The 27,154-nt window shown below is 38.6% G+C and overlaps 1 protein-coding gene across 1 annotated transcript; it reads left to right on the top strand.

Annotated features, from left to right (window-relative positions):
- LOC109235507 (serine/threonine-protein kinase HT1-like) lies at positions 10,713–20,683 on the top strand. The gene is made up of 3 exons (XM_019401650.1): positions 10,713–11,217; positions 19,102–19,557; positions 20,140–20,683. The coding sequence occupies exons 1-3, from the start codon at positions 10,858–10,860 to the stop codon at positions 20,386–20,388; spliced, it is 1,065 nt and encodes a 354-aa protein (XP_019257195.1). The 5' UTR covers positions 10,713–10,857; the 3' UTR covers positions 20,389–20,683.

Genomic DNA, 27,154 nt, shown 5'->3' on the forward strand with positions numbered 1-27,154 from the left:
TGCTTAACCTCGATTTGAGGGATTTTCTTAAAAGAAACATATAAGCTAAATACTACGTATTTGGGATGACATATATGCAAGGTGATGAGAGTATATGCGGACACTAAGGTTATACCATATTTATGGATAGGATTTTAGGCTTCTTTAGCATTATATGAGATATGTTCTTCTTGTTATATGCTTTAATTGTTTGTATGACTACTTGAGCAACTTTATTCATGCTAAAGATCATGTCTAGGCTTTTGATTCCTTATTTTGGACCTGATGAGCTATTTTTTATGTTGGATTACAAATATCATACTTGTACTCATATATACATCTCGAAATGTTATCTCCCGTCCATATGCATCATACATGCTTATCTCTTGTTCATATTCATACATCCCTATATATGGTTCTCTTATATGGCTTGAGGTTATAGCACGTGAGTTGTCCATGTGGTTACTTTTAGTATGGCATGATGGTTTATGTCGTGCAGTTATTTTGATTATGACACGATAGTTCATTCTGTGGCATGACAACTGATTTCTGAGATACTGATGATTGATTATGGTTGTTATAATGCTCAGGCACATGAATTTGGGTCCATCTCTCTAGAGTCACAATAGAAATAAAGCCTCGTGCTATACTGAAAATAGCTTATTTAGAACTAAGGAAGACATATAACCAAGTCTTCTATGACATAGCTTCATATCTACAAAAATCACTTTATTCTTAGCTGGTGAATGCTTATTTTCTGCAGCAGCCATGAACACCTACTAACTTCTTTCTGAACTCTGATGAGTTCAGTGAAGGCAAGATGTACATGCCTCTATCTTCTCTACCAATTACACCCTTACTTTTCCATTGAAGAGATGCAAAAATATGTAAAAATCAAGCTCCTTAGTTACCTTAGACACAACTAGCTAGTTAAACTTGAAAAGTGATATATGGAGTACATTGTTGTGCTTGCTATAAAATAGTACTAGTGCCAACATTTTTAACATAAGAAACATCTCTATTATGCAAGAACACCTTTTTGAATGAAGTGGATCAAGAATACTAGACTTAGTTAACATACTAAGATCAAAAGCCATATGGTTAATGGCACCAATATCAATAATCCAATCCTGTAGAGTATTAGATGCTAGTAAAGTAGTAGTTGTACATGCAAAAGTAGTTGTAGAAGAAGAACAAGATGTTTTGTTAAGCAGCTGAAATATTTGATCATAATGATCCTTAGTAAAAGTCAGCAGAATGCCCTAATGCCCTGCATTGATGAATTAGACTGCCTTGCTGTGTTAGCCATTGGAGGCACAGATTGAACAAATGTTGTGGAGCCAGAGCCACATGCATGTTTTAAGCATCTGATAAAATATTATAACGAGTAGAGTCAGGTTCTCCTCCTTTCTTTTAATACTTGAAATCAGGTGGATTTCCTTATAGTGACATTTTAGTTTGCAGAATTTGCATTGTATATTGTAATTCTTCTTAAACTCCTGATTACCACTAAATTTTGAACTATAAAAGTAGACTCAGAGTGACCTGTAGCCACAAGATGTGTTGGTCCGAAGATTCTTGTGGAGGCAGCCACAACTCTTTGACTTTCATCAGTCATAAGCACAGCATAAGCTTTGTTTATAGGTGGCACGGGAAACATTATCAGAATTTGATTTCTAGCTTGAAAATAAGAATTGTTTAGGCCCATAAGAAATTGATACAACTTATATATATATATATATATATATATATATATATATATATATATATATATATATATATATATATATATATATATATATATATATGCAAGTGAACCACATAATCCTTGGATTTGACACAATCACAACCAGGAGAAGGAACTAAGGCTCAAATTGATCCCACAGATCTTTCAATTTAGAGAAATAGAAGAGGTACATTGAGCTAGGATTGCAATTTTCTTATGAAGATTAAAGGATCGAGAGCAAATAACTTTATCAGACCTTTCCTTAAGGTCTTTCCAAACTACGTGTGCATTAGAAGCATATTCAATGCCGCTAATCAAATTCGAAGCTACATAATTCATTAACCATGATAACATAGTTTCCCTTGATACCAATATTTTCTACGAAGTCTCTCCTTCCTCTAGGTTTCATACACCATATCGAGCTTGTTCTGGCCCAACAAATGCAATACACATCGATTGATGCCAGAACTATCCAATTGGAAAGAAATTAGAGAAATATAACTAGTATCACCAGGAGTAAGATACAAATGAGTAATTGCAATTATGATTCCTTATCAAATTCATCATCAAAAGTACTCATTTGAAGTAATCCTAGCTGTAGGATCTCGGAGTACATTGTCAACTGCCACTAAAATAGTGCGCAGAACTTCGAGAAGAAGCAATGCCGAGCGAAAAGTAACAAAGATAAGATAAAATGTAGAGGAGGAGAGCTAGATCGAACCACGACCTAGTTTATCGAGCTCAAAGCTCTGATACCATGATGAATTTGGGAAAAATGGTATTGTATAGTCGCTCTCAAAATAATAGCCATATATATATATATATATATATATATATATATATATATATATATATCATATTCTGTATGTTATATACAAAAAATATTCAAATTTTATACTTTTTTTGGCTAGCAAATGTAAATAGTTTCGGGCGCGGGCTAAAAATAATAGTATCCCATGAATTTGGGACTCGGAGAAGAAGAAAACACTAGAAAGATTACAAAGCATTTGAGAGAAGAAGAGGAAGATTAGTTTTGGAAGAAAGTAATTGTTTCATTGAATAAAAAAGTAATGCACGTGATTCTTTATACAAGTTAACATCCTAACTAATTGTAATTCAGTAACCAACTAAACTCTAACATCTCATTAACAGCTATACAAACTGACTATATACATAGTATAAAATACCCATCAAGTCACATTGCACTCAACAATATTATTTTAATGTTATAACTTTTATCAAGCTAATTTTTTATTGTTATTAAGATATTTTGTCTCAGTACCAATAATACAATTTATTAGTTATTAGACCATGCGCTCAATAGTATCAGTTAACTAATACTTAAAACATTTTCTAATACCTTATTTTTTACTTCTAAAACGATGAGCAAGAATTCTAATCCCTATTTAAGGGTTAGAGCTGTGTCCGATTGTGTTTGTAAACAAATGATGTTTGAAGAAACGGTGGAGATTAGACGGGATAGAAAAAATATAAAAAGAGACAAAAGTGAAACAACATTAGGCTGGTCAAATTATTGGTTTTAGGATTATTTTCTAGGAAAGAGACAGAGAGAGAGAGCGAGGGGGGCCATATACGGAAGCATACGGCAACGTCAACACAATCACGGATAAACCTTGGACCCACCGCCCTGCATATGTGGGTCTTTCTTGTATCCTAACTACAAGAGTTACAACACGATCTCTTCGGTTTCTGTTTGAATCATAAAGCCTATTTGGCCCGCCTCAATTCGGATGTCTAATTTACCCCTGCTACTTTCATGACCTGAAATCTAAAGACAAAATTACAGAATAATGCACTTTATAAATTGACCTTGCACTATTTTAGTCCAGTTACAAGTTTGCAAATGTGTAGCCAAATACCAATAAGATTTTCTCTTTTTCCATTCCCTCTAATTATAACAACCTCATTTATTCTTACCTACCCCTATTGTAGCTCTCTCCTCATTTTTCACCCATAAATATTTAATTTAATTAATGAAAAAGAATCATATGCAAACAAAACTGAAAAGAAAAATCGGTTCCCCATTCAGTAACACTCATTCGTGCCTTCTTCCATAACCAATACTTCTCTGTTTTTTTTTATATTTTTGTATATCTTCAGGTTATACATACCTATCACAACTGAAAAACGCAAAAACAGACGCGAGAAACCTAAATCTCATCTCCTTTAATGCTAATCTTGTTAAATTTGGATTATGATTTTGTGAGAAATTTGGAGTTATTGTTTGAACTTATTAGAAATAGTCTAAGTAGGTTGTATACAAAGTTTGAAGTTATTTGCTAGAGATTTGGACTAAGTTTTATACAAGAATTGCAAGTAAAAATCGTACAAAAATTTCGTCAGCGATGCTTATACAATGTTATGCACTTTTATACAAAGAGGTACAGTATGTATATAGTTGTATAAAAGTGTATAAAGATGTATAATCACAGAGTGAAAATATTCTTGATACACTATGTAAATAGGTGTATAAGAAGAATGAGAAGAAGAAAGAAGAAGAAAATGCGAGAAATTCACCAAATACCCGTAAATAATGTATTAACCTTGGATATAATGGTGTATAAGTTGTGTTTACACACTATTATATACTATTTATACAATATTATACATTATTATACAAAGGAATCCTATCAATGGAGCTTCACGTGTTCTTCCTTCTTCCTTGGGCATCCTCTGAAATTTAACTCAAATATAGCATAAATCTACTCCAAATCACTTGATATTTAAGTTTTGAACTTATCTTGATGATTCCAATCAATGGAGACAACACCCATTCCAAACAACTAACAAATCGGAAAATTCAATTTCTGAAATTTAACTCAAATATAGCGTAAATCTACTCCAAATCACTTGAAATTTGAGTTTTGAACTCATCTTAATGATTCCAATCAATTGAGACAACACCCATTCCAAACAACTAACAAATCGGAAAACATAATTTCTGAAATCGAATCTTCGAACCACTTGTAATGGTGACTTTTACTTTTCAAATCCTTCGTTAACCATTGAAATCCGAAAAAGAATTGAAGGAGAATAACAATAGTAGAGAAATTTTGTGGTGCAAAGGCTGACATGGGAAGGAGAAGAGAACGAAGAAAAAAGGAAAACGAAGAAAAAAGGGGAACGAAGAAATAAGGGGTGGGCTAACTGGTGAAAATTAATTTTCACATTATGTACAACCTGGGCTATACTGGGTAAGGGCTTTAAACATGGGCCATTTTCTGATGGGCTGTTGGGCCAAGTGACAAGGGATGTAATTCTCCCAAATCTAAAGGAGCATGAGTTGTTTTCGGTGGTATATATAAATATATGGTTAGGGAATGAAGTACGAAGTTAATTTCTCAAATTATTATCGCACTTTCGGTTTATTAGTGTTTACCTCTAAATACAAGTAACAATTAAACTTGTAATGTGGCTATAAGGATACGTGATTTGATTCAACGCCAATTGATAAATGAATAGATAAATAAATAAATTAAATGATTAAGATGAATCAAACCACTGTTGTTGCAAGCAATCGTCCTCGATTGGAACAGGCCCGAGATCAAGCGTTGAGAACAATAAGAATAATAGTAAGCTATAAGCAAGTAAAAGAGCAGTGTATTGTTATTTCTTAGTCAGTCTCCCCCTACAAATGAACAGGATTCCTCTTTATATAGTAGAGGAAACCTAAATAAGCTATAAATCTAATTTCGGAAGTAAAAGCCATGATTGGTATCAATAACCGTCAGTGGTTCTGTCGGTTCCAAGATTCACACCACGATCCTCGACCAATCACGGATATCTTGTTCTTTCCGTTACTAATCTATCCACGATGTTACTCGAAGTCTATCTCCCCTGACTTCGATTGATACCAACCTCGATCTCGAAAGAGACTTCAATCTCAAACTCGATGCCTTAGTTCTTCGATGCAACGTCCTTGTATCGATCAAATAGTGAAATTGGGTAGCCCCGATTTCTCCCGTGTACAGATAGTCCTCTCGTTTTTTGGAGTGTAATGACAAGAAACAAATTAAGTCCTCGAGCTTCTTTACTTGTTCTTCCCGAAGTACCAAATATTCCAATCTCCATTTTTCCTTGCTCACGAGAACAAAATGGCCAAAATATCTTAAACTGTTCCGCAAAAGGAAACCCCTCAGGTTCGGGCTAAGGAGCGCATCAAGTGTCGGTCTCAGAGGGAGACCTTTGAAGAAATCGATACTCGGGGCTTTGTTCTTTCGACCGAGATCGACGGACCCCGAATGATCATTTGAACTAGAGTTTGAGTGGCTCTTAGGCTTAATAGTCGAGTGAGGATTTGCTTGAACTAGAAGTAAAGTGAGCCCTTAGGCTTTATAGATAGTCCCCGAGTGAGAGTTTGCTCGAACATAGGATAAAGTAGCCCTTGGGCTTTTATGATCGAGTGAGGATTTGCTCGAACTCGAAGTAAAGTTAGCCCTTAGGCTTTATAGATAGTCCCCGAGTGAGAGTTTGCTCGAACACGGGTTCAGATAGCCCTTGGGCTTTTGTATTTGTTACGGATTTCGGACGTCTCCGATCCGCGTTAATTTGGCCATAGCCTCTTTAGTTCGGAAATTGCCCTTTGGGCTTATTTTCCGTTTCACTTCGAGCTTGCCCGAAGTGTCAGTCCCCGAGTGGGGTGGTCGTGGCCTGTAAAATCGGGGGTCGCCTTTAAGGTCTTATGGACTCAAAATGTTAGTAGTTCGATTTCGTTTGTTTTTCGAACGGTAGTCCTCAAGCGTGGGGTTAGTTGTTCGAACTTCCGTCAAGGTCGGCCCTTAAGCCTGTTTAAACAATAGATCAAGAGTATAAAATTGGAAATTTTTCTAAAGGCAGGGGATATCAACAAGGAAAAATACTTCTCTCAATAGATAATTATACATGCGCGCATGTTTGATGTTAGGGTCCGAGTAACCTATACGGGCACGGTTCATCTGACGTTTGACCCTTACAACATTTTCCTATCGAGACCCTACTGTCACGAAGTGATTTCCTTGCAACAAAGTAGACATTCGAGGGTAATGCCCCCAGTACTCTAGGCTTATTGTAGGGAACCTCGGATACTGTTGAACTGCTCTAAGTTAGCACGAACAATGGTTGCCTCGTTAAAAACCTCGCCGAAAAAACTCATTTGGGACAAAAACCGATCTCAGGGAAAAAGAATGCAACGCGTATGATTTTAACCCTTAAGTATATACATATGCTAGGGCTTCAGTTCATTCTCTCCTATTCTTTCTCAGTCGCACTCTTCAGTTGCTTCATCTTCTTTCTTCATAGACCTTACTAGTTACTCCTAGCGTAAGTCTTTTATCTTATACATTAGGATTTTAATTTCTATAACAAATTTCATCTTCATATTTGTATTTTTGACTATTAATGATTCTTTATTTTTTTATTTTTGTTTCTTACTTTTGTGAGCTCACATTGTGCAGCCTATAACAACTACCAATTTCTCTTCGCACTTATCAATTCTCAATTGACAATCTTCGTCAATTTCGGGTATATTTTTTAACATTATTTTTCTGTAGAGTACGCTGAGCTTCGACAACAGGAAATATTTTCTTGCCTTCTAGGTATTTTTCATTTCTGTGTTAGTATTGCTCATGCACAGATCAAGGTTTTGCTCTATGGTTTCTTTTTTCAGGTGTTAGGCATTTGACAAACAACATCCAGTTTATCTTGGACTGTTAGTACTATATGTTTGGACTTGTTAATTTTAAGGTGAAATTGCTACTACTTTGTATTATTATTTATGTATTTGGACAACTGTTGTTGAAGAATTAGTACTATTCCAGTTGTGGCACTGGACAGAACGCAGAAATGGGTAGTATACTATATGTGAATTCTTCTCTTTTTTTATTAACTCTACTGAATTGTCTTCTCTTTTTTTCTTACTCTAGATTGAGTTATCTTATCGGGTAAATCGATAATCGAACCGATAATGATCGATAACCGATTAACCGATAATCGATATCTTATCGATTCGGTTATCGGTTTATCAAATTTGTAAACCGATAACCGATATGCTAAACTGATAATATTCATAACCGAACCGAACCGAACCGATCGATGCCTACCCCTACTCTCCTCACTTCCCCTTCCCCTAAGTCCCCATGTTTCGTGTGCCCCCCCCCCCCCTCCCCTACCAAATATCAAACATTTTCAAGACTCTATTTTCTTCAAGAATTTAATTATATATTCTTCTAAAAATTCACACAAACCCAAAGGAACTAATGTGTTGCTTTACGTTTTTACGCAAAACAACGTTGAAATTTGTGCTTCAAACTAAAAAGAAAATACTCTTTTTTCGTTGAAAAGAAAGTATTCTTCTACAACATGAAAATGAAGTACTCATTTTGTTTGAAATGAAAGATAAGACTTTTTCTACATCATGAAAAAAAAAATACTCATTTTGTTGAAATGAAAGAAAATACTTTTTACTATATCATTTTGTCGAAATGAAAGAAAATACTTTTTCTACATTATGAAAAGAAAGTACTTTTTTTTGTTAAAACAAAAAGATACTTTTTTATATCATGGAAAGAAAATACTCATATTCATTTGTTGAATAGAAAAAAAGTACTCTATCTATATCATGAAAAGAAAATACTATTAATAATATTTCTATATAGTATGGGGGTAGGGTGGGGGCGGGGTTGGTGTGAGTGGGTGGTAGGGGTGGGTAGGTGGTGTGGCGGGTAGGTTTGTGGGAGGGGTGTGGGGACTATAAATAAGGTGAGGAGGTTGAAAAAGAGTTTTGGAGAATTCTCTTGATAGGGAAAATATTTCCCTCCAATCGGAGAAAATATGTTCATGAGGAAAATATTTTCCTTCGTATCAAACAGAGTCCAAATCTTGCGGGAAAGTCTAATAAGCATCCGAAATCAGCAAAAACGTTATGCTGATCAACAAGGCATTAGTTTAAATGAACTCTATTATGATTTTAAAATTTAGTTTTTTTTAAAAAAAGAAAAAAGTCATTAGTTCAAGATATGCCAAGACGGAGAGAGAAGAGGAGGCCGTACACGGAGGAGGATACGGCATAGTCCGACAGACCGACACAATCACGGATACTTTACCCATCTATTCCATTATTGAGATTTCAAAGGTCCCTCACTCATGTTGTCCTCTATTTATGGAGTTGTTCAAATAGATACTCCAAGTGGGGTGTTGATGAAAACACGCTTATGCAAATTTAGGTGGCATGCATTTATCGTCGAAACTTTTTCTTTCCAAAACTTGCAAATATTTTTATCACTCATCCAAGCTCTCAAAAGAATGATAAGAAAAGGGCAAATGTCCAAAATTTCCCCTTTGTCTATATTTTGCCTTCTATTAATAATTAATAATTGGGGTTAAATAAATCTTTACAGTCACAAAAATAGGTTAGATTTATTTTCGTTAACTAACAATCAACTATTAAGACTAATTTTCACAATTAATGCATAGCTCAAAAAATTAGATAATTTTGCACAGTTTAAGACCAATTTAAAAAAAGCCGCCCATGAACTTCCCCCACCTACCTTTAGATCATCCTTCGCAGCTTTGCTGAAGTCATCTTATACTTCTGTGAACAATCCTAGGCAAGAAATGATTGAAATTATTTCGATTTCTTTTTTTGAAACATAAAGATGATGGAGCTTTTGAGTTGTATGGAGGGAATGAAAAATAAGAAGATGTGAATGATGTCGGTTTGGCACTTACGGAGATGAAACCAAGGTTATATTATTCAGGCCTAGCTATTATTTTTTTTTAATTTTTCTTTTTTTATATTAAAGGTGGTATTAAAAATGGAATGAGTATGGCCATGAGGTGAGGATGAAAGTGAAAATAATGGCTATTTCGTTGTGAATGGAAGAATGAATTATTGGAATCAAGCTGGAAGGGTGATTTCGTGCAGTGTGACGATGTGGCTACGTGGAGGAATATTATGATGAATAGGGATGTCGGTAGGTGGTTGTTAATGGTGGAGACGGCCGGTGGAAGAAGGATTTTCTGGCTTTGAACTGGTGATGTTCCTGGTGGGGGTGCTGCGTTTGTTTAAGAGTTTTGGGTTTAGAAGTTGGGAAAAGGTCAATTTGTCCCTAAACTATGCAAAACTATCCTGATTTATCCTTTGACTATGTGTTAATGATAGATATTAGTCTAGTTGACCATTAACGAGAATAAATCTAGCCTATTTTTGTAATGGAAAAACTAGATCTAACCCCAACTATTATTGGCTGGTAAAAGGGGTGGTAACTGTGCGGGTCGCGTCGAATATGGGCGAAACGAAAACGGGTAATGTAAAAACGGAGAAATTATCTGATCCGATCCATATTTAATACAGATAAAAAATTAACGGGTTAACCGACGGAATCCATGACTTCTTGAATATGATCATTTTTGAGAGAATTTCTAGTCTCCCAAACTTAAGTACTCCGAATTTGCGGCTTTACAAATGTACAAGTTAAACTCATTAGTTATCCATTTTCAAAGTGGATAATATGGTTTTATCCATATTTGATCCTTTTAAAAAAAAGTTCATTATTCAACCCATTTTTAAATGAATAAAATGAGTGAATGTTTTCTTTTAATCATTTGACACGACTAGATGGTAACGTGGACTATTTAGCATAATTCAGAGAGAAAACCTTTGTCTAAAGAAAATCGAAAAAGAATAAAGACATAGTAGGTATTATGACGAAAGGGAGGGGCAAAGGCGTGAAGAGAAAAATACCAGTCTCAATCACTATACGCCAGAATTGTCACCTCAGAAGTGGATCATCGCACTAACTTATTTCCTGTTTGGTCCGTTCCAAAAAAAAAATGATCTTTTCTCAATTTGGTAATCATTTAGCTTAAACTTATAATTCTACCCTTAATGAGAAGCTTTTATAATCACACAAATACTATGTGTCTCTTTTTAACTTGTTTAAGATCATAAATTTCAAAATTCTTCATTTTATACTAAGTTCCAACTCACTGTCTTGACAGAAGGAAACAACCACCACCGCCTTCATTTGCTTCCAAAATTACTAAAAACGTAGTTACTACTATTGAAAACTCTTAGTTATGGAAAGTATAATTTACAAGTATATGTACTCTGCCGATATTTTCTGAAGATACGAGGCAGCAGACTATGACTACAAATGAAGAAATCATATTGGTTTAAGCAAACTGCGAGCAATGGGAAGCGGGAGAGACGGCTTTCTTTAGGAGAGTACAAGCGAGCAGCATCATGGTCCAAGTACTTGGTATCATCAGGAGCAGCGATAAAGGGGGAGGGAGAAGAGGAATGGAGTGCCGACATGTCACAGCTGTATATAGGGAGTAAGTTTGCTTCAGGAAGGCATAGCAGGATTTACAGAGGAATTTACAAGCAAAGGGATGTGGCTATTAAACTCATTAGTCAGCCTGAGGAAGACAGAGACTTGGCTGCATTGTTAGAGAAACACTTCACTTCTGAAGTTTCCTTATTGCTTCGGCTAAATCACCCTAATATCATCACTGTCAGTATGCTTTCTCATTTGTTTTCATTTTTTAATTTCCTTATTAAATTACAACAAGCCAACAACAATTTTCCTTATCTTATACCGCTAAAGATTACTTTCCTCTAATTTTCTTCTTCCTCGTAGAATTTCTTTCCTAAAACAAATAAGCCTAAGCATGATTTCTAAAACGACTTGCAGTTCAATTTCTCTAACACATGGAGAATATACGGATAACAACAAGATTATTCAACTATACAGTTCCATAGAATTGACCAAGTCACAATTCCTACGGTGCATGCCCACACGCCCGTCACATAGCATGTGTGTCACCTCAACACCAATCACATAACACATAATTCGGGGTTTCGTACCTTCAGAACCAACTTTAGATTTGTTACTTACCTCAAGCCGTGCAAAACTCTACTCCAACACGCCCTTGCCATGCGAAACGGCATCCGAATGCCTCAAATCTAGCCACAAATAATTCGATACAATCAACACGAGCTAAAGGAATCAATTCCATATGAAATTACTAAGTTCATAATCAAAAGTCAAAAAGTCAATGCAAAAGTTGACCCCGGACCCACGTCTCGAAATCTGATAAAAGTCACAAAATCCGAACACCCATTCAACTACGAGTCCACCCATACCAAAATTACTCAAATCCGATACCAAAATCTCAGTCAAATCCCCAAAATTCATCCTAAGAACTTTCCTTCATTTTTTCCCAATTTTCGAACCCAAATCACTAATTAAATGATGAAATCAAAGACATAAACATGGAATTTAACCAAAACTAAGTAAGAATCACTTACCCCAATCAGTCCCTTGAAAATCTCTCCAAGAACCGCATCTAACCGAGCTCCCAAAATCAAATTTGTGATATGAACTCAAACCCTCGTTTTGAAATTTTTAAGTTCTGCCCAGACGAATCTTCTTCGGAATGAGGAGGGTGCCTCGCGTTCGCGAAGCACAAACCATTCTGCCACCAAAAACCTCCTATGCGAATGCGAGATACCACTCTCGAACGCGAAGACTAACTGACCCCAAGCTTCACGAACGCGAAGCCTCTACCGCGAACGCGTAGGCCAAACGCGTGAGGTCCCCAGCCTGCCTCCCTCTTCTATGCGAACACGAGCTCCTTTACACGTTTGCGATGCACAACTTCCCTAGACCTTTGCGAACGCGGTTCCCTGCTTGCGTACACGAAGAACAAATCTTCACTTGCTCCTAGATACTCTTCGCGAACGGGGGACTTCCATCGCGAATACGAAGAAGGAAACCAGACGTTAGAAATTTGCAACTTCAGCCATCTTCTAAGTCCAAATTCCAATCTGTTAACAATCCGAAATCCACTCGAGGCCCCCCAGGACCTCAACCAAACATACTAACAAGTCCTAAAATATCATACGAACTCGCTCGAAGCGTCAAGTCACATCAAATAATGCTAAAACCACAAATCGCTCATCGATTCAAGCCTAATAAACTTCCAACTTCTACATTCGACGCCGAAACCTATCAAATCAAGACACACCCAATACCAATGCGAGAAGCATCACAATACACTGTATAAGATCCAGTAGCTGAAGGAAAAACTAGAACTGGAGTTGTGGTCAAGGCAGTCTTGAGCTTTTGAAAGCTCTCCTCACACTCATTGGACCACCTGAAAGGAGCACCTTTCCGGGTTAATTTGGTCAAAGGTGATGCAATAGACGAGAAACCCTCCACGAAGCGACGATAATAACCGGCCAAGCCGAGAAAGCACCGAATCTCAGTAGCTGAGGACGGTCTGGGCCAATGTTGAACCACCTTTATCTTCTTTGGCTCCACATTAATCCCCTCACTAGACACCACGTGCCCCAAGAACGCCACCGAACTAAGCCAAAACTCACACTTGGAGAACTTGGCGTAAAGCTTTTCCTCCCTCAGTCGTTGTAGAACAATCTTCAAATGCTGGGCATGCTCCTACTGGCTACGCGAGTACACCAGGATATCATTAATGAATACTATGACAAACGAGTTGGGATATGGCTGAAATACACTGTTCATCAAGTGCATGAATGTTGCTGGAGCGTTGGTCAGCCCAAAAGACATCATAAGGAACTCATAGTGACCATACCGGGTCCTGAATGTCGTATTTAGAATATCCGAGTCCTGAATATTCAACTGGTGATACCCAGACCTCAAATCAATCTTAGAGAACACTCACGCTTCCTAAAGCTGGTCAAATGGGTCATCAATGCGCTGCAAAGGATACTTGTTCTTGATTGTAACTTTGTTCAACTGCCTATAGTCGATGCATATCTGCATGGTACCATCCTTCTTCTTCACAAATAGAACCGGTGCACCCCAAGGCGACATACTAGGCCTAATAATCCCCTTATCAAGAAGTTCTTGAAGCTGTTCATTCAATTCCTTCAACTCAGTTGATGCTATACGATACGGAGGGAGAGAAATGGGTTGAGTGCCCGGCACCAAGTCAATACCAAAGTCAATATCCCTGTCGGGCGGCATGCCCTGTAGGTATATAGAGAACACATCCAAAAGGTCTCGCACTACGGAACAGAATCATTAGTAGGGGTATCAGTATCCACATCCCTCACAAAGGCCAAATACGACAGCCACCCCTTCCCAATCATTTGTTGGGCCTTTAAATAAAAAATCACCCTGTTGGGGACAGAATCTAGAGAACCTCTCCTCTCGATCCTTGGTAACCCCGGCATCGCCAACGTCACGGTCTTAGCGTGATAATCTAGAATAGCGTGACATGGCGACAACCAATCCATACCCAAGATCACGTCGAAATCATCCATACTAAGCAATAACATATCAACTCTAGTCTCCAATCCCCCAATAGTCACTACACACGACTGATTTACACAGTCCACAACAATTGTATCGCCCACCGGCGTAGATACATGAATAGGTGAAACTAAGGACTCACGGGCATATCCAAATAACGAGTAAAATAGGACGATACATAGGAATAAGTAGAACCAGGGTCAAATAAGGTGGAAGCATCTCGGTGGCACACTGAGACAATACTTGTGATAACTGCATCTGAAGCAACAACATCTAGCCTAGTAGGAATAACACAGAATCGGGCCCGACCGCCACCTGATCGGCCTCCTCCTCTAGGGCAACCTTTAATTGCTTGGGCACCACCCTGAGCTGGCTAGGCGGGTGGGGAAGTAACTGGTGTGGAAGTCATAACCTGACCCCTCTGCTGAACTGGACCTCCCGGGCAATGAGGACACCGTCTCCATATATGCCCAAACTCCCCGCACTCAAAGCAACTCCCCGGTGGTGGTGGTGGGGACTGCATCGGGCCCCGAGTACCAGAATAATTGCTAGAAGGACCTGGCAAAGACAAACCCCGAACCGATAGAGCACAGGATGAACACTGAGCTGGAAGGGCACTGAGAGATGACTGACCCTGACGAGCACTGTATGAACCATGGCTGGATGATGCACCACGATGAACTGGACGAGCCATCTGAGCGTGCCTATAAAGACGACCCCTGTTATGGTAGAACTGACCCACAGAGGGAACACCGTTGAAACCACCCGATCCACGAGGCCTCTTGGCCTCCCTCTCCTCACGCTCCTGACTACGGACCATTTTCTAGCCGCCGAGCAATCTCAACCACCTCGTCAAATCGAGCACCAGATACACTCTCTCGGGTCATAGCAAAACGCAACTGATAGGTGAGTCTATCAATGAACCTCCTAATCCTCTCCCTCTCAGTGGGAACCAACTAAACTGCGTGACAAACTAACTATGAAAATCTTATCTCATACTGGGTCACCGCTAGGCCATCATGACGTAGCTGCTCGAACTCCCCGTGCAGCTCCTCCTTACGGGTTGGTAGCACAAACTTATCCAAGAAGAGAACGGAGAACTCATGCCATAAAAGTTGTGCAGCACCGACTGGCCTGCTCATCTCGTAGGCCTCCCACCATCTGAAGGCGGCCCCAGTAATCTGAAAAGTAGTGAATAAGACCCTACTGGTTTCCAAAATACCCACCGTACGAAGAATCCACTAGTATCTATCCAAGAAGTCTTGGGCATCCTCTGACTCAGCCGCATTGAATGACGGAGGGTGGAGTCTCCCAAACCTCTCAAGTCTCTTCTGCTCATCATCACTCATAACAGGACCTACCTGGGATTGAGCGACTGCAACCGTCTGTGCTGGTAGTATCCTCGGTTTCTGAAGCCCCTGCATCACTTACTTTGGAGTAGGGGCAGCGGGAGTCTGAGTACCTCCCCCAGCCTGACAAGTGGCTGGCGCGGTCTGAACAGAAATCGCCTGAGTAAGGCTGGTGCATACAATTGAATCTGAGCAAAAGCCTCCTGAAGGCCTGGAATCATAATGGGCACAGCCGGTGCCTGAGCTGGCCCCACTGGCTCAACCACATCTGGAACCTGCTCCTGAGCTGGAGCGACTAGTGGATCTGCTGGTGCTGCTCTAGCTGCTGTACGAGCTGCACCCCTACTCTACCGCGCCCCCTGTCGTGACCCCGGCCTCTCGTGGCCCTAGAAGGTGGTACTGGTGGCTGTCTGTCTGGCCCGATAGCACGCGTCCTCACTATCTCTGAGAGAATAGAATAATAAAAGTTTAGTTCCTGGAATCAACAAATTTTCACGACAAGAATACAATGATGTGAAGTTTTCCTAAAGGTTCGGCAGGCTCTCGAAGATAAGTACAGACGTCCTTGTACCGATCTGCAAGACTCTACTAAACATGCTCATGACTCGTGAGACCTATGTAACCTAAGCTCTGATACCAACTTGTAACGACCCAAAACCCAACCTGTCGTGAGGGCGCCTATCGTGGTACTAGGAAAGCCGACTACTCAAACATTTCCAACACTTTCAACTTCGAAATACACAAAACAGCTTAAATAAATAGAGGACTCATAAAACGGTATAGAATACCATAACTCAATACATAAGTTTTCCCAAAATCGGGGTGTCACTGAGTACATGAGCATCTAAATAATACAAGTCTTAAATCTTTCTAAGAGAAACTGAAACTGAATAAATAAGATTGAGGGATAGAGAAGGAGAGTCAAGGTCTGTGGACGCCAGAGCAGCTACCTCAAAAATCTTCGAAAAACAGTTAAAATCCGTGAATCAGCAATTGCCGTGACTAGATACACCTAGTTCTGCACACGAAGCGCAGGGTCTAGCATGAGTACAACCAACTCAGTAAGTAACAAGTCTAATTATTGGACTGAAAATAGTGACGATCTTCACAGGTACAGTACAATTACAGGATTATAGTACATAAATGTAGGCATGCTTTCAAGTTTAACAGTTAAAGCCCAAACAGGTAAGTCATGTCAAATTCAAATTAAATAAGATATGGTACAACTCGCTATCTACATGACAATTATATACACCAACTAAAGTATAATGACAATAATGACATCATATGCATACTCTCGGAGTATTAGTCACTTAGTTCTCCCATTCACTCCATCCTCACAGCCACTCAATCCTCCCAATCGCTCGGCACTCGTGCTCGGCACACGCGCTCGGCACTCACGCTCGGCACTCAGTAGGTACATGCGCTCACTATGGGTGTGTAGACTTCGGAGGGGAAAATTCTAGCCCAAGCGCTATAATAAGCCAATCACGGCATGAGTCAAATAAACATATTGCGGCGTGCAGCCCGATCCCATAATATCCTCACAATCAGGCCCTCGGCCTCACTCAGTCGTCAATCTCTCCAGTCTCTCGGGCTCACAAGAATCATGATAATAAGCCCAAACAACGATGGTATAATGTATAAATGACTGACAAAAGAGACTGCAATATGATAAGCAAATAATAACTGTGGCAGAGTGCGCAAATTCAAATTAAAATTAATTCAACATGTAATGCGACCTTTGTAGGTCCCAACAATTCCAACATATAGCCTAAGCATGATTTCTAACATGACTTGCAGCTCAATTTCTCTAACACATGGAGAATATATGGATAACAACAAGATTATTCAACTATACAGTTCCATGGAATTGAGCAACTCACAATTCCTATGGTGCACACCCACACGCCCGTCGCATACCATGTGCGTCACCTCAACACCTATCACATAACACATAATTCGGGATTTCATACCCTTAGAACCACGTTTAGAACTGTTACTTACCTCAAGCCGTGCAAAAGTGTACTCCAACACGCCCTTGTCTTGCGAAACGGCCTCTGAATGCCTCGAATCTAGCTACAAATAATTCGATACAATCAAGACAAGCTAAAGGAATCAATTCCATATGAAATTACTAAGTTCATAATCAAAAGTCAAAAAGTCAACTCAAAAGTCGACCCCTGGGCCCACGTCTTGGAATTCGATAAAAGTCACAAAATCCAAACACCCATTCAACCACGAGTCCACCCATACAAAAGTTACTCAAATCCGATACCAAAATCTCCGTCAAATCCACAAAATTCGGTCTACGAACTTTACTCCATTTTTCCCAATTTTACAACCCAAATCACTAATTAAATGATGAAATAAAAGACATAAATATGGAATTTAACCAAAACTAAGTAAAAATCACTTACTCCAATCACTCCCTTGAAAATCTCTTCAAGAATCGCCTCTGACCGAGCTCCCAAAATCAAATTTGTGATATGAACTCAAACCTACCTCCCTACGCAACCCCCTTCACGCTTTCGTGATGCACAACTTCCCTAGACCTTCGCGAACGCGGTTCCCTACTCGCGAACATGAACAACAAATCTTCACCTGTCCCCAGATACTCTTCGCAAACGCGTGACTTCCATCGCGAATGCGAAGAAGGAAACCAGACACCGGAAATCTGCAGCTTCAGCCATTTTCTAAGTCCAAATTCCAATCCGTTAACCATCCGAAATCCACCTGAGGCCCTCCGGGAGCTCAACCAAACATACAAATAAGTACTAAAATATCATACAAACTCGCTCGAAGCATCAAGTCACATCAAACAACGCTAAAACCACAAATCGTGCATCGATTCAAGCCTAATGAACTTATGAACTTCCAACTTCTACATTCGATGCCGAAACTTATCAAATGAAGTCCGATTGACCTTAAATTTTGGACACAAGTCATAAATGACACTACTAACATACTCTAACTCTCGGAACCAAAATATGAGCCCGATAATCACAAAGTCAACTCTCGGTCAAACTTCTTAATTTTCAAAATTTCTAATTTTCCAACTTTCGTCGTTTCAAGACTAAATCAACTACGGACCTCCAAATCACTATCCGGACACACTCCTAAGTCCAAAATCACCCCAACGGAGCTAACGGAACCATCAAAACTCCATTCTGGAGTCGTTTACATATAAATCAACATCCGGTCAACCTTTTCAACTTAAGCTTCCTACCTTGAGACTAAGTGTCTCAACTCATTTCGAAACATCCTCGGAACCGGCCAACTGGCTCTGCAAGTCACATAGCAACTATTAATCATAAAATGAGCAGTAAATGGGGAAATAGGGCTACAATGCTCAAAACGACCGGCCGGATCGTTACAAATAGCATTCTGAGACTTCTGCTCTTAATTTCCTTCTATCTATAACAATGCATGTTTTGCCTTTTCGATTATGCATGGGGATCAACTCCTTCACAGTGGATATTGAATGTGATATTATTAGTGTCATGATTCACAAGAATATCATGCTCATTCCAATTGTGAAACTATCCCACAAAATTTCTGTACAGACCGTGCATTTGTAGATTTTGTCAACATATATAGTTTCACTTATGATTTTCACTTATCAGATACTCTCTGACATATGCATTCAATCTTGAATTTTCCATTAAAATATACACATATACATATTTTGAATCCTTCCCCTCATGCTACTTCTTTTCACTTGCTCTATTTCTTCTACTCTCAAATGCAGTTCATTGCAGCATGTAAGAAACCACCTGTATTTTGCATTATCACGGAGTACTTACCTGGGGGCTCTCTAAGAAGATACCTCCAACAGCAGGAGCCATACTCGCTCCCTCTCAAGCTAGTTGTGAAATTGGCCCTTGACGTTGCACTAGGAATGCAATATCTTCATGCTCAAGGGATAATTCACAGAGATCTTAAGTCAGAAAACCTACTCCTTGATGAGGATATGCATGTGAAAGTGGCAGATTTTGGGATCTCATGCTTAGAATCTCAAAGTGGAAGAGCAAAGGGGTTCACCGGTACTTACCGTTGGATGGCACCGGAAATGATCAAGGGAAAGAACCATACAAGGAAAGTTGATGTTTATAGTTTTGGTATTGTCCTATGGGAACTTCTAACTGCATTGACACCATTTGATGGCATGACCGCGGAGCAGGCGGCGTTTGCAGTCTGCCAGAAGGTATTTTGTCTTGTGGATTTTTTGGTTCCATTATGTTCTGTTCTTAGCTAAGTCCGGCTGATTCAGAGAAATTTTGTGTCTTCTGAGACAATTACCATCCATGTGATTTGGGTTTATATTGGCTTTCTTTGCTGATGTTGCCATTTTTCCTTTATGCCTTTGCTTAATTAGTTTCAAGATTATACGAGCCAAGAGGAGACTTGGTGTAACTAGTAAAGTTGCCGCCATGTGACGAGGAGGTCACGGGTTCAAGCCGTGTAAACAGCCTTTTGTAGAAATGCAGGGTAAGGTTGCGTACAATAGACCCTTGTGGCCCGGCCTTTCCCCAGACCCCGCGCATAGCGGGAGCTTAGTGCACCGGGCTGCCCTTTTTATTATATGAGCCAAGATAAGGAAACTAATATATATGACTCTGCTATAAACCCATAATGTTCTGTAGTATAGAGAATTACTTTTCTCACATGAATTGTTGCATTAGAAATAATGTTTTGTGAACAGCTCTTTTCTGCTGCATTATTATCTGTGGTACATTTGAACTTGGAAAGGAAGCCTTAGTTTCTTACTAGAATTGGGTTTTGGCAGAATGCACGTCCACCATTTCCAGCTGCATGTCCAACAGCATTTTGTAAACTCATCAACCGATGTTGGGCAAATAATCCAAACAAGCGGCCACACTTTGAGGACATTGTTACCGTTCTTGAAAGTTTTGCAGAGTCACTTGAGCAAGATCCAGAATTCTTTTCGTCAAATGAGCCCCCTCGACATCATATCATGTGGCAATGCTTGCCTAAATGCACAGTGTTTAAGCGATCTACTGCTCCGAGGACTTAGGAAACCTGAGATTATGCATCGAGTTTTGCCTTGAGCAATCTAGGTTGTTGCAGTCTGAGATAAGTGTACCATATTTTGGCTTCCCTCTGTAGTTGTCACTTGCTCAGCGCTAAATTATTGTTGTAAAGTTGTGCTGAAGGGTTTTCTTTGTGGTGTTGGAGACATGAACCCCTGAAACGTGCAATTGTATTCTGTTAAATTTGAATACGGAAATATATTTAATGAGAAGAGTGTAAAATACATACTTCTACGGTGTCATTGTATATAATCAGAAAGCCTGTGTGTTTGCATCTCATACCTATTTAATTCATCTTTTCAAGTCCTTTATATATATATATATATATATGATTACGCCTAATTATTCCCAATAAAAGGATTAAGCGGTCGCTGCAAATATAATTGGTTCTAAGAATCCAGAGTCGAATCTCACAAAGAACTAAGACTTAGCTACAGTTGCTCGCTATCACTAAGAAAACAAGTTTGAACAACTTCCGAAATTATAAAGATTAAAATTTGTATTCTATCTAATCAGCTAACAAATACTAGAAAGCAGTAAAATTATCAACTAACGAGGATGGAGTTGGAGACAAAATTAAGGAGGCCTAGAGTTAGGATTTCTCCAATTTTTGAAATCCTTCCCGGTACGTCTCCTATAATTTTGCCTAAGTATTCTCTACCGATCGTGAGTACTTTGGATGTCGTAATTCTCTTCCGAGAAACTACCAAAATTTACTAGACGTATTCTTCCGAATTAAGTTAGCTGGCACTAGATCACCGCTCACCTAGATCACACCAACGTTTGTTATTCCTAATCACACCTTTAAACCCTCTGTATTGATTCCTCACATACGTTAGGAGTAATGTTGTTCAACAACTACTAAAATGTGTATCCTTTTTCGAACAATACACACTAATTAGGCACAACCAATTGAGAGCTCTTCAATCAACAACATGAAAACGTAGTTGAACAAGTAGAGAAAAGTCAAGGGAAAATTTATATTAAACGTTTGGAAATCATCCTCCAATAGGTTCCATCAAACACTAGATGAGAGAGTTTAGCTACTCATAATTGTACAAACAATCATCATAATATTCAAAAGCATTAAACTATAGATTAAGGAAGAGCGGAGAGAAAAAATCTTGTGACTCGCTCTCCTAAGTGTTCCGTAGCCTTTTTCCTCCCCAATAATGTCTCTCACTCTAAAAACTAACTTTAAGAGGTATTTATATGGTAGGGATAAAGTATACGTGTCTAAAATTAAGGAGGAAATAAAAGTAGCTCGGATAAGCATCGTCAGCGCGAGGCACCGTCAGAGGCGCCAAAATACATTTCAAGGCGCCATCAGAGGCGCCAACATACATTGCAAGGCGCCATCAGAGGCGCTAATGTTGATGCCCTGGACAAAGTCTTGTACTATCTACAACTGTGATTTTTCATGGCCCTGCAATGTCTTATTTTATTGCTCTATTTTGTAGCTTCAAGGTACCATTTCCTGCAACTTTTCTCTACTTCATATCCTAGTGTTCCTATACGTAAAATAAACTCTATTAAGCTCAATTGTCGCACGAATTAGCATCCAAACAACAAAAAAGTAAGGTGAATAATGTCAAAATATATGGAATTATAGCACGACACCAATACCCCACACTTAAATGTTGCTCTCCCTCGAGTCAACCAACTAAACACTTCCTCTTCAAGTACCCAACAAGCTACATATTTACGACACACTACACCCACGATAGCGACAATTAAGCTCTAGCATATGCGGTCAAAATATACTTCCATACTTATGGCCGATTTCAACATATCCAACACATGAATAACATGATTATAACAATCCTAGCCTCGGAAACTAACTCAATGTCACAATGCACCAAAGGCTTGAATACTTAATCTAACAGAGAAGTCTAATATTGTTACCTATCCCTTGTGAAACCACGTGCCCTCACAATAAAAACAAAAGTGTAAGCAGTCCACACATCCAAATCACATGATCGAATACATTTAAGGACTCACACATATGAAGAAAATCACTCACTATCTCAAAGAAGTCACATGCACGAAAATGGTCCATAGGCTTGCCCATTATATAAACCTCTACTAATATAGCCACGCTCGATCCAAAATCAACTAGGACTTTATTATGGTTGTAATGTGCACTAAGGGACAGGTAGAATATATGTAGGATATAGTGTCTAACCCTTCTAAGCACTTTAACACATCACATATTCAACTTCAAGCGCAAAAATTCATTCAATCCACTTCAATCATCACAAGACAGCTCACCCAGAATATTTTTTTTCTTCTTCTTTAAGCACTCCTACAGATCACATCCACTAGCAAAAATAAGAAACCTTTATTATTATTATTATTATTATTATTATTATTATTATTATTATTATTATTATTATTATTATTAGTTTTTTACTTTTTTTTCTTTGCCACTAGTGGAGCTTTCATTTAAAATACAAGTGTACATTTCTTTCTTCTGTTGGTTGCACTCAAAAGCTACCTCAAGTTTCCTCATCACTTCTTTATAGCGCTTTCCTTAAATTCAAGTGCTTTAAGAGGTATAAGGATCAAAATGATTCAATTAAGAATAAATGGGGATATGCATGTAACGCGGGTGCCAAAAGAAAGGCTTATAGGCTCAAAAGGGTAAACTAGGGATGATTTATTTGTGATAAGCAACAAAACTCAAAAAGATCAAAAAAAGCCTAACATTATTTTTCAGACCGAGCAACACCTAGGATTTCGCTTCAATTCACATTTCGGGCAAGTTCTAGACTCAAATGCAATAACATGGACTATACAAAGAACTCACTTCGCACATAGCACATGACTCACTAATGATGGTCTCATTCGGACTCTCATTCAAACAAGTATTCACAAAGCCAAGAGATATATTAAGCATAAAGCACAAAGTGAATACAAGTCAAGCGAACGTGACATAGGAGTCATACCACATGCTATTCATTTTTATCAAGGCATCATCATATATTCAAAATCAAGGGAAGGTGAAACACATACCAGAACACAAGTATGCAACCATCAAACAAGTGAATAGGTGTGAATCACGTCATTTCTTCTTCTGTATTTCCAAAATACTACTCTACTAAAAAAGAAACTACTGTCCGGTTCAAGTTATATTCTATGAAAAAGAATCGAGGCACGAAAAAAAAATCACGGGGGATTATTACAACCTAAGAAAAATAAAAAGACATGTTTATTTTTTATTTTCTAATTTTTTAAATATTTTTTTGTTTAGACTTTAATTCCTCAAGAAAACTGTGTAGGAGATCCATCCGTCGGGAAAGTCCATTTTTTTCATACTAAAAATACAACAATAATAAATATTATTCTAAGGGTTATACTAATCTATATAAGCATCCTAAAATAATAAAAAAAAGCTAACAATAAAGAAAACAAGAAGCTAGAAATAAATGTTAAAAAAACAAAATATAAGAAGCTAGTATGGTTACTAATCTAATACTACTATGCACAAAGAGAGTTACCCATCCCACACTTTAAAACATGCAGTGTCCCCAATGCATAATTAATGTAGTAAGGGTGAATAAGAAACTCCCAAATCAGTCCTCGAGAACATGGCCCTCATTGAAGAAGGTTCTGTCAGCCTCATCCCAATCATCAACATCATCACCCAGATCTTCACCAGTGGCATCAACCTCTGGAGCTACATGTTCCTCTTCGCCTTGTACATAATGCTCTGGGGTGCTGACATCTTCATCTGACAGCACCCCTTGGCCCTCAGCTACAATAACTAGTCGATGTGCATGTGGGGTGAGTAAGAACCACTCAGTCAACTGAGCCCTCTCCTCTGGAGTAGCAGTCCTACCCCCAATCCGTAACTGCAAGTCCATCATCCCATACAAATGAGCCATGATTCTCTCATCGCAAGCCTGACGCTTGGTTGTAGTCAATGTCGTACCATCTTTCTCACCGGGACCACGCATACAAGAAATGTCAGTCGCTCTAGATGGGACTGGAATCAACATGTCAAACCTGGGCTCCTCATCCACTTGCTCTCGATGCAAATATTGCGTAAACACATTCACAAAGAACATCCTAGTAAGCATTCCACTTCTAGATTGCACCATCTGACTTCGTATCTACTGCCCACATTTACTTGACACCCTGTCATCAAGAAACACACTAGACATGCTCTCTCTCGGACAACATTAAAATCATGATCATACAGAAGTAGTTCGTGTTCACCAAGCGCAACCACACTTTAGCATTTTTTGTAAATTTCACTTTAGGCAAAGAGGCGCGGGTGTTGTATCTCTTGTCCCTCGTCCACACCGCATTCGAATTAACACCACACAGCGTGTGCCTAATATCTTTGTAAGAAGGTCGGGCAAAAAAGTCACACAATGGATCCAATGGAACATTAGGGCTTCCAAGAATCTACATAATGTGCCAGCCAAAATATCAATAAGCCTCCCACGAATAGGCACCAATTGCTCCAAAACCTCGAAGTTCCACCCAACATAAAACTCTCGCACTAAGCAAAAGTTTTCCTCTCCCGGATTTGTAAAGACAAAACTCAAGCCCAGATCATGTATTCTTTTCCAAATATGAGGGTAACGAGACTTTATCTTGTGCTCATCAACTGCAAAGTCAAGGAGATATGAGTTTGAATGACACTTCTTGTATCATGCCCTCCCAGATAGGGGTACACTCTTGATACCATACTCGCGAGTCACCTTCTCTTGAGGTTGCCCCAAGGTAGAAGCAGGAGCCACTTGCTTTGCTTTACCACTGTGACTACCAGGCATAGCCTCAACTTTGCTCCTTTTCTTAGGCGGTGAGCCTGACGGGGTAGCCTTTGCCTTCGGCGGTGGTTTGGCCTTAGCCGATGCTTAGAACTAGGCGTTGGATGAATCATATTGTGTGCACCTGTTACACCCCATGTTTTCGTTCTTAAGAGTACGTCGTAAGTTAATTGATGTAAGCTCAGAAATGAAATCATCTTTGAAAAAAATTTATGAAGTAATTTAATCATGTTACCGTGGAAGTTAATAATATCTAAGATCATTAATAACAAGTACCAAGATGGTTGGAAGGCTTAGAAGCTAAATGAATTGAAGAAGATAAGTTTTGTCGAAAGTCGACAAATTTGGTGTTACACCTCGTGCCTTCTAAGGTGACATATAATGAATATGAAACTTGTTAAGCACTGATTGAATGAGTTTAATGTAATAATATGACTATATCTGATGTTTGGACATAAAATATAAAGTTTGGGAAAAATTGGATTTAACTTACAAAAAAATCGAGTTAAGATTTGCCTTGTAACTAGCCATTTTGAGAATTTAAATTCGTAAGCTTTATGATGTCATTTTGGGACATATATCATAGAAAAATGAAGTTCTTGTAATCTAGTTTCCAACGGTCTAAACCATTTATTCATATGACATCGGGGTAGAGAAATATGGATTTTTAAAGTAAGGGTCACCAAGTCACGTTGCCACACTTCGGAGAAACTGGCAGGTTTATAGGCCAAGTTGCGACACAGTTTTCTCCTAATATATTGACAGTTACATGGAGATCTTTATATGGAATTAAATATCTCTGTGTCTAGTTTCCAATGCTGCAAACCGTTTGTCAATACAATATCGGAGTAGAGAGATACAAGTGTCCGTAGTGGTACTGCTCAAGCTGCCAAGCAGGCAGCTTACCCACCTGCTTGGAGAATTGAGGCGGTGCGCTTATAAGTTGTTTTTATCCATTATATTTCGTCAATATCCATATATCAATTACTGCAAAACACTCTCAAACTCTCAAAGAACTTGTCCAAGGTTCCAAGAACTAAACTCAAGAGAAATCAACTCAAATCTTCATCAAAGGTGTTAAAGACTACCAGAGAATATTTCTATGATGTTGTGGTGTGATTGAGGGCTATTGTGAGCTAAGTTGGGATGGGGTTTCAAGTTGTAGCTGCTGTACATGATATTTATAACATATTATTGATTGTTCCTAAGGTCAATCTTGTGTTTGTTATATTGTTTGAGTGAAAAGCCATAAGATGCACTTGAAGGAACACGGGATACGATTGTCTTTTTGGTTGGACTGTTTTGTGGTTAAAAATATGGTTTTTGGTGGTTGCAAATTGTGAGAAATAATTTGATAATGTTTTGCTCCTGTTGTTAAACTTTCCAAGGTGTTAATTAAGTTGATTGAAGAAGAAAAGATGAAAAACAAGTGACTGACGATAAAAATTAAGGTGCTAGATGTATGGGGCTGTTTTGGAAGGAATTCTGTGGAGGTTTTAAACTAGAAATAATATGTACATATAAGTATGATGCTCTGAAGGTTATAAACTAATTTATGGAATAAGAGTTGGATTCAATATATATCTTGTTATGAGTAAAAGAAATGAGCTTGCCGCTCAATATGATTGTTAAGATAATCGGAGAAACTCATATTGAATTATATTGTTGTTATTGTTGTTGTTGGTTATGGTTGTTGTTGTTGGGTTGTTGATGACCCTTAGTGGTCTTTGGGATGTATTAAAAATTAGGGAGTTGCTGCCCGATTTTTCTTAAGTCATGCGACTAGCCAAATACGATGGTACGACATTATATGTTAACGGCAATATCATTTCACTCGTTGTAGATGCAAGTAGTTGTATTGAGCTTGGTTGAGTAATAAAGAAGAGATCATACAGGTATGTTAAGGCTATCCCTTCTTTCTTTTTGGCATGATCTATACAACACGAACGAAACGGGCAAATGCACAACT

Source organism: Nicotiana attenuata, chromosome 12 (genome assembly GCF_001879085.1).
Source record: "Nicotiana attenuata strain UT chromosome 12, NIATTr2, whole genome shotgun sequence".
NCBI lineage: Eukaryota > Viridiplantae > Streptophyta > Magnoliopsida > Solanales > Solanaceae > Nicotiana > Nicotiana attenuata.

Coding starts and splice junctions, on each gene's coding strand:
- LOC109235507 (XM_019401650.1), top strand. CDS start 10,858: ATGAAGAAATCATATTGGTTTAAGCAAACTGCGAGCAATGGGAAGCGG. Junction 11,218..19,101: donor ATCACCCTAATATCATCACT/GTCAGTATGCTT, acceptor TCTCAAATGCAG/TTCATTGCAGCATGTAAGAA. Junction 19,558..20,139: donor CGTTTGCAGTCTGCCAGAAG/GTATTTTGTCTT, acceptor GGGTTTTGGCAG/AATGCACGTCCACCATTTCC.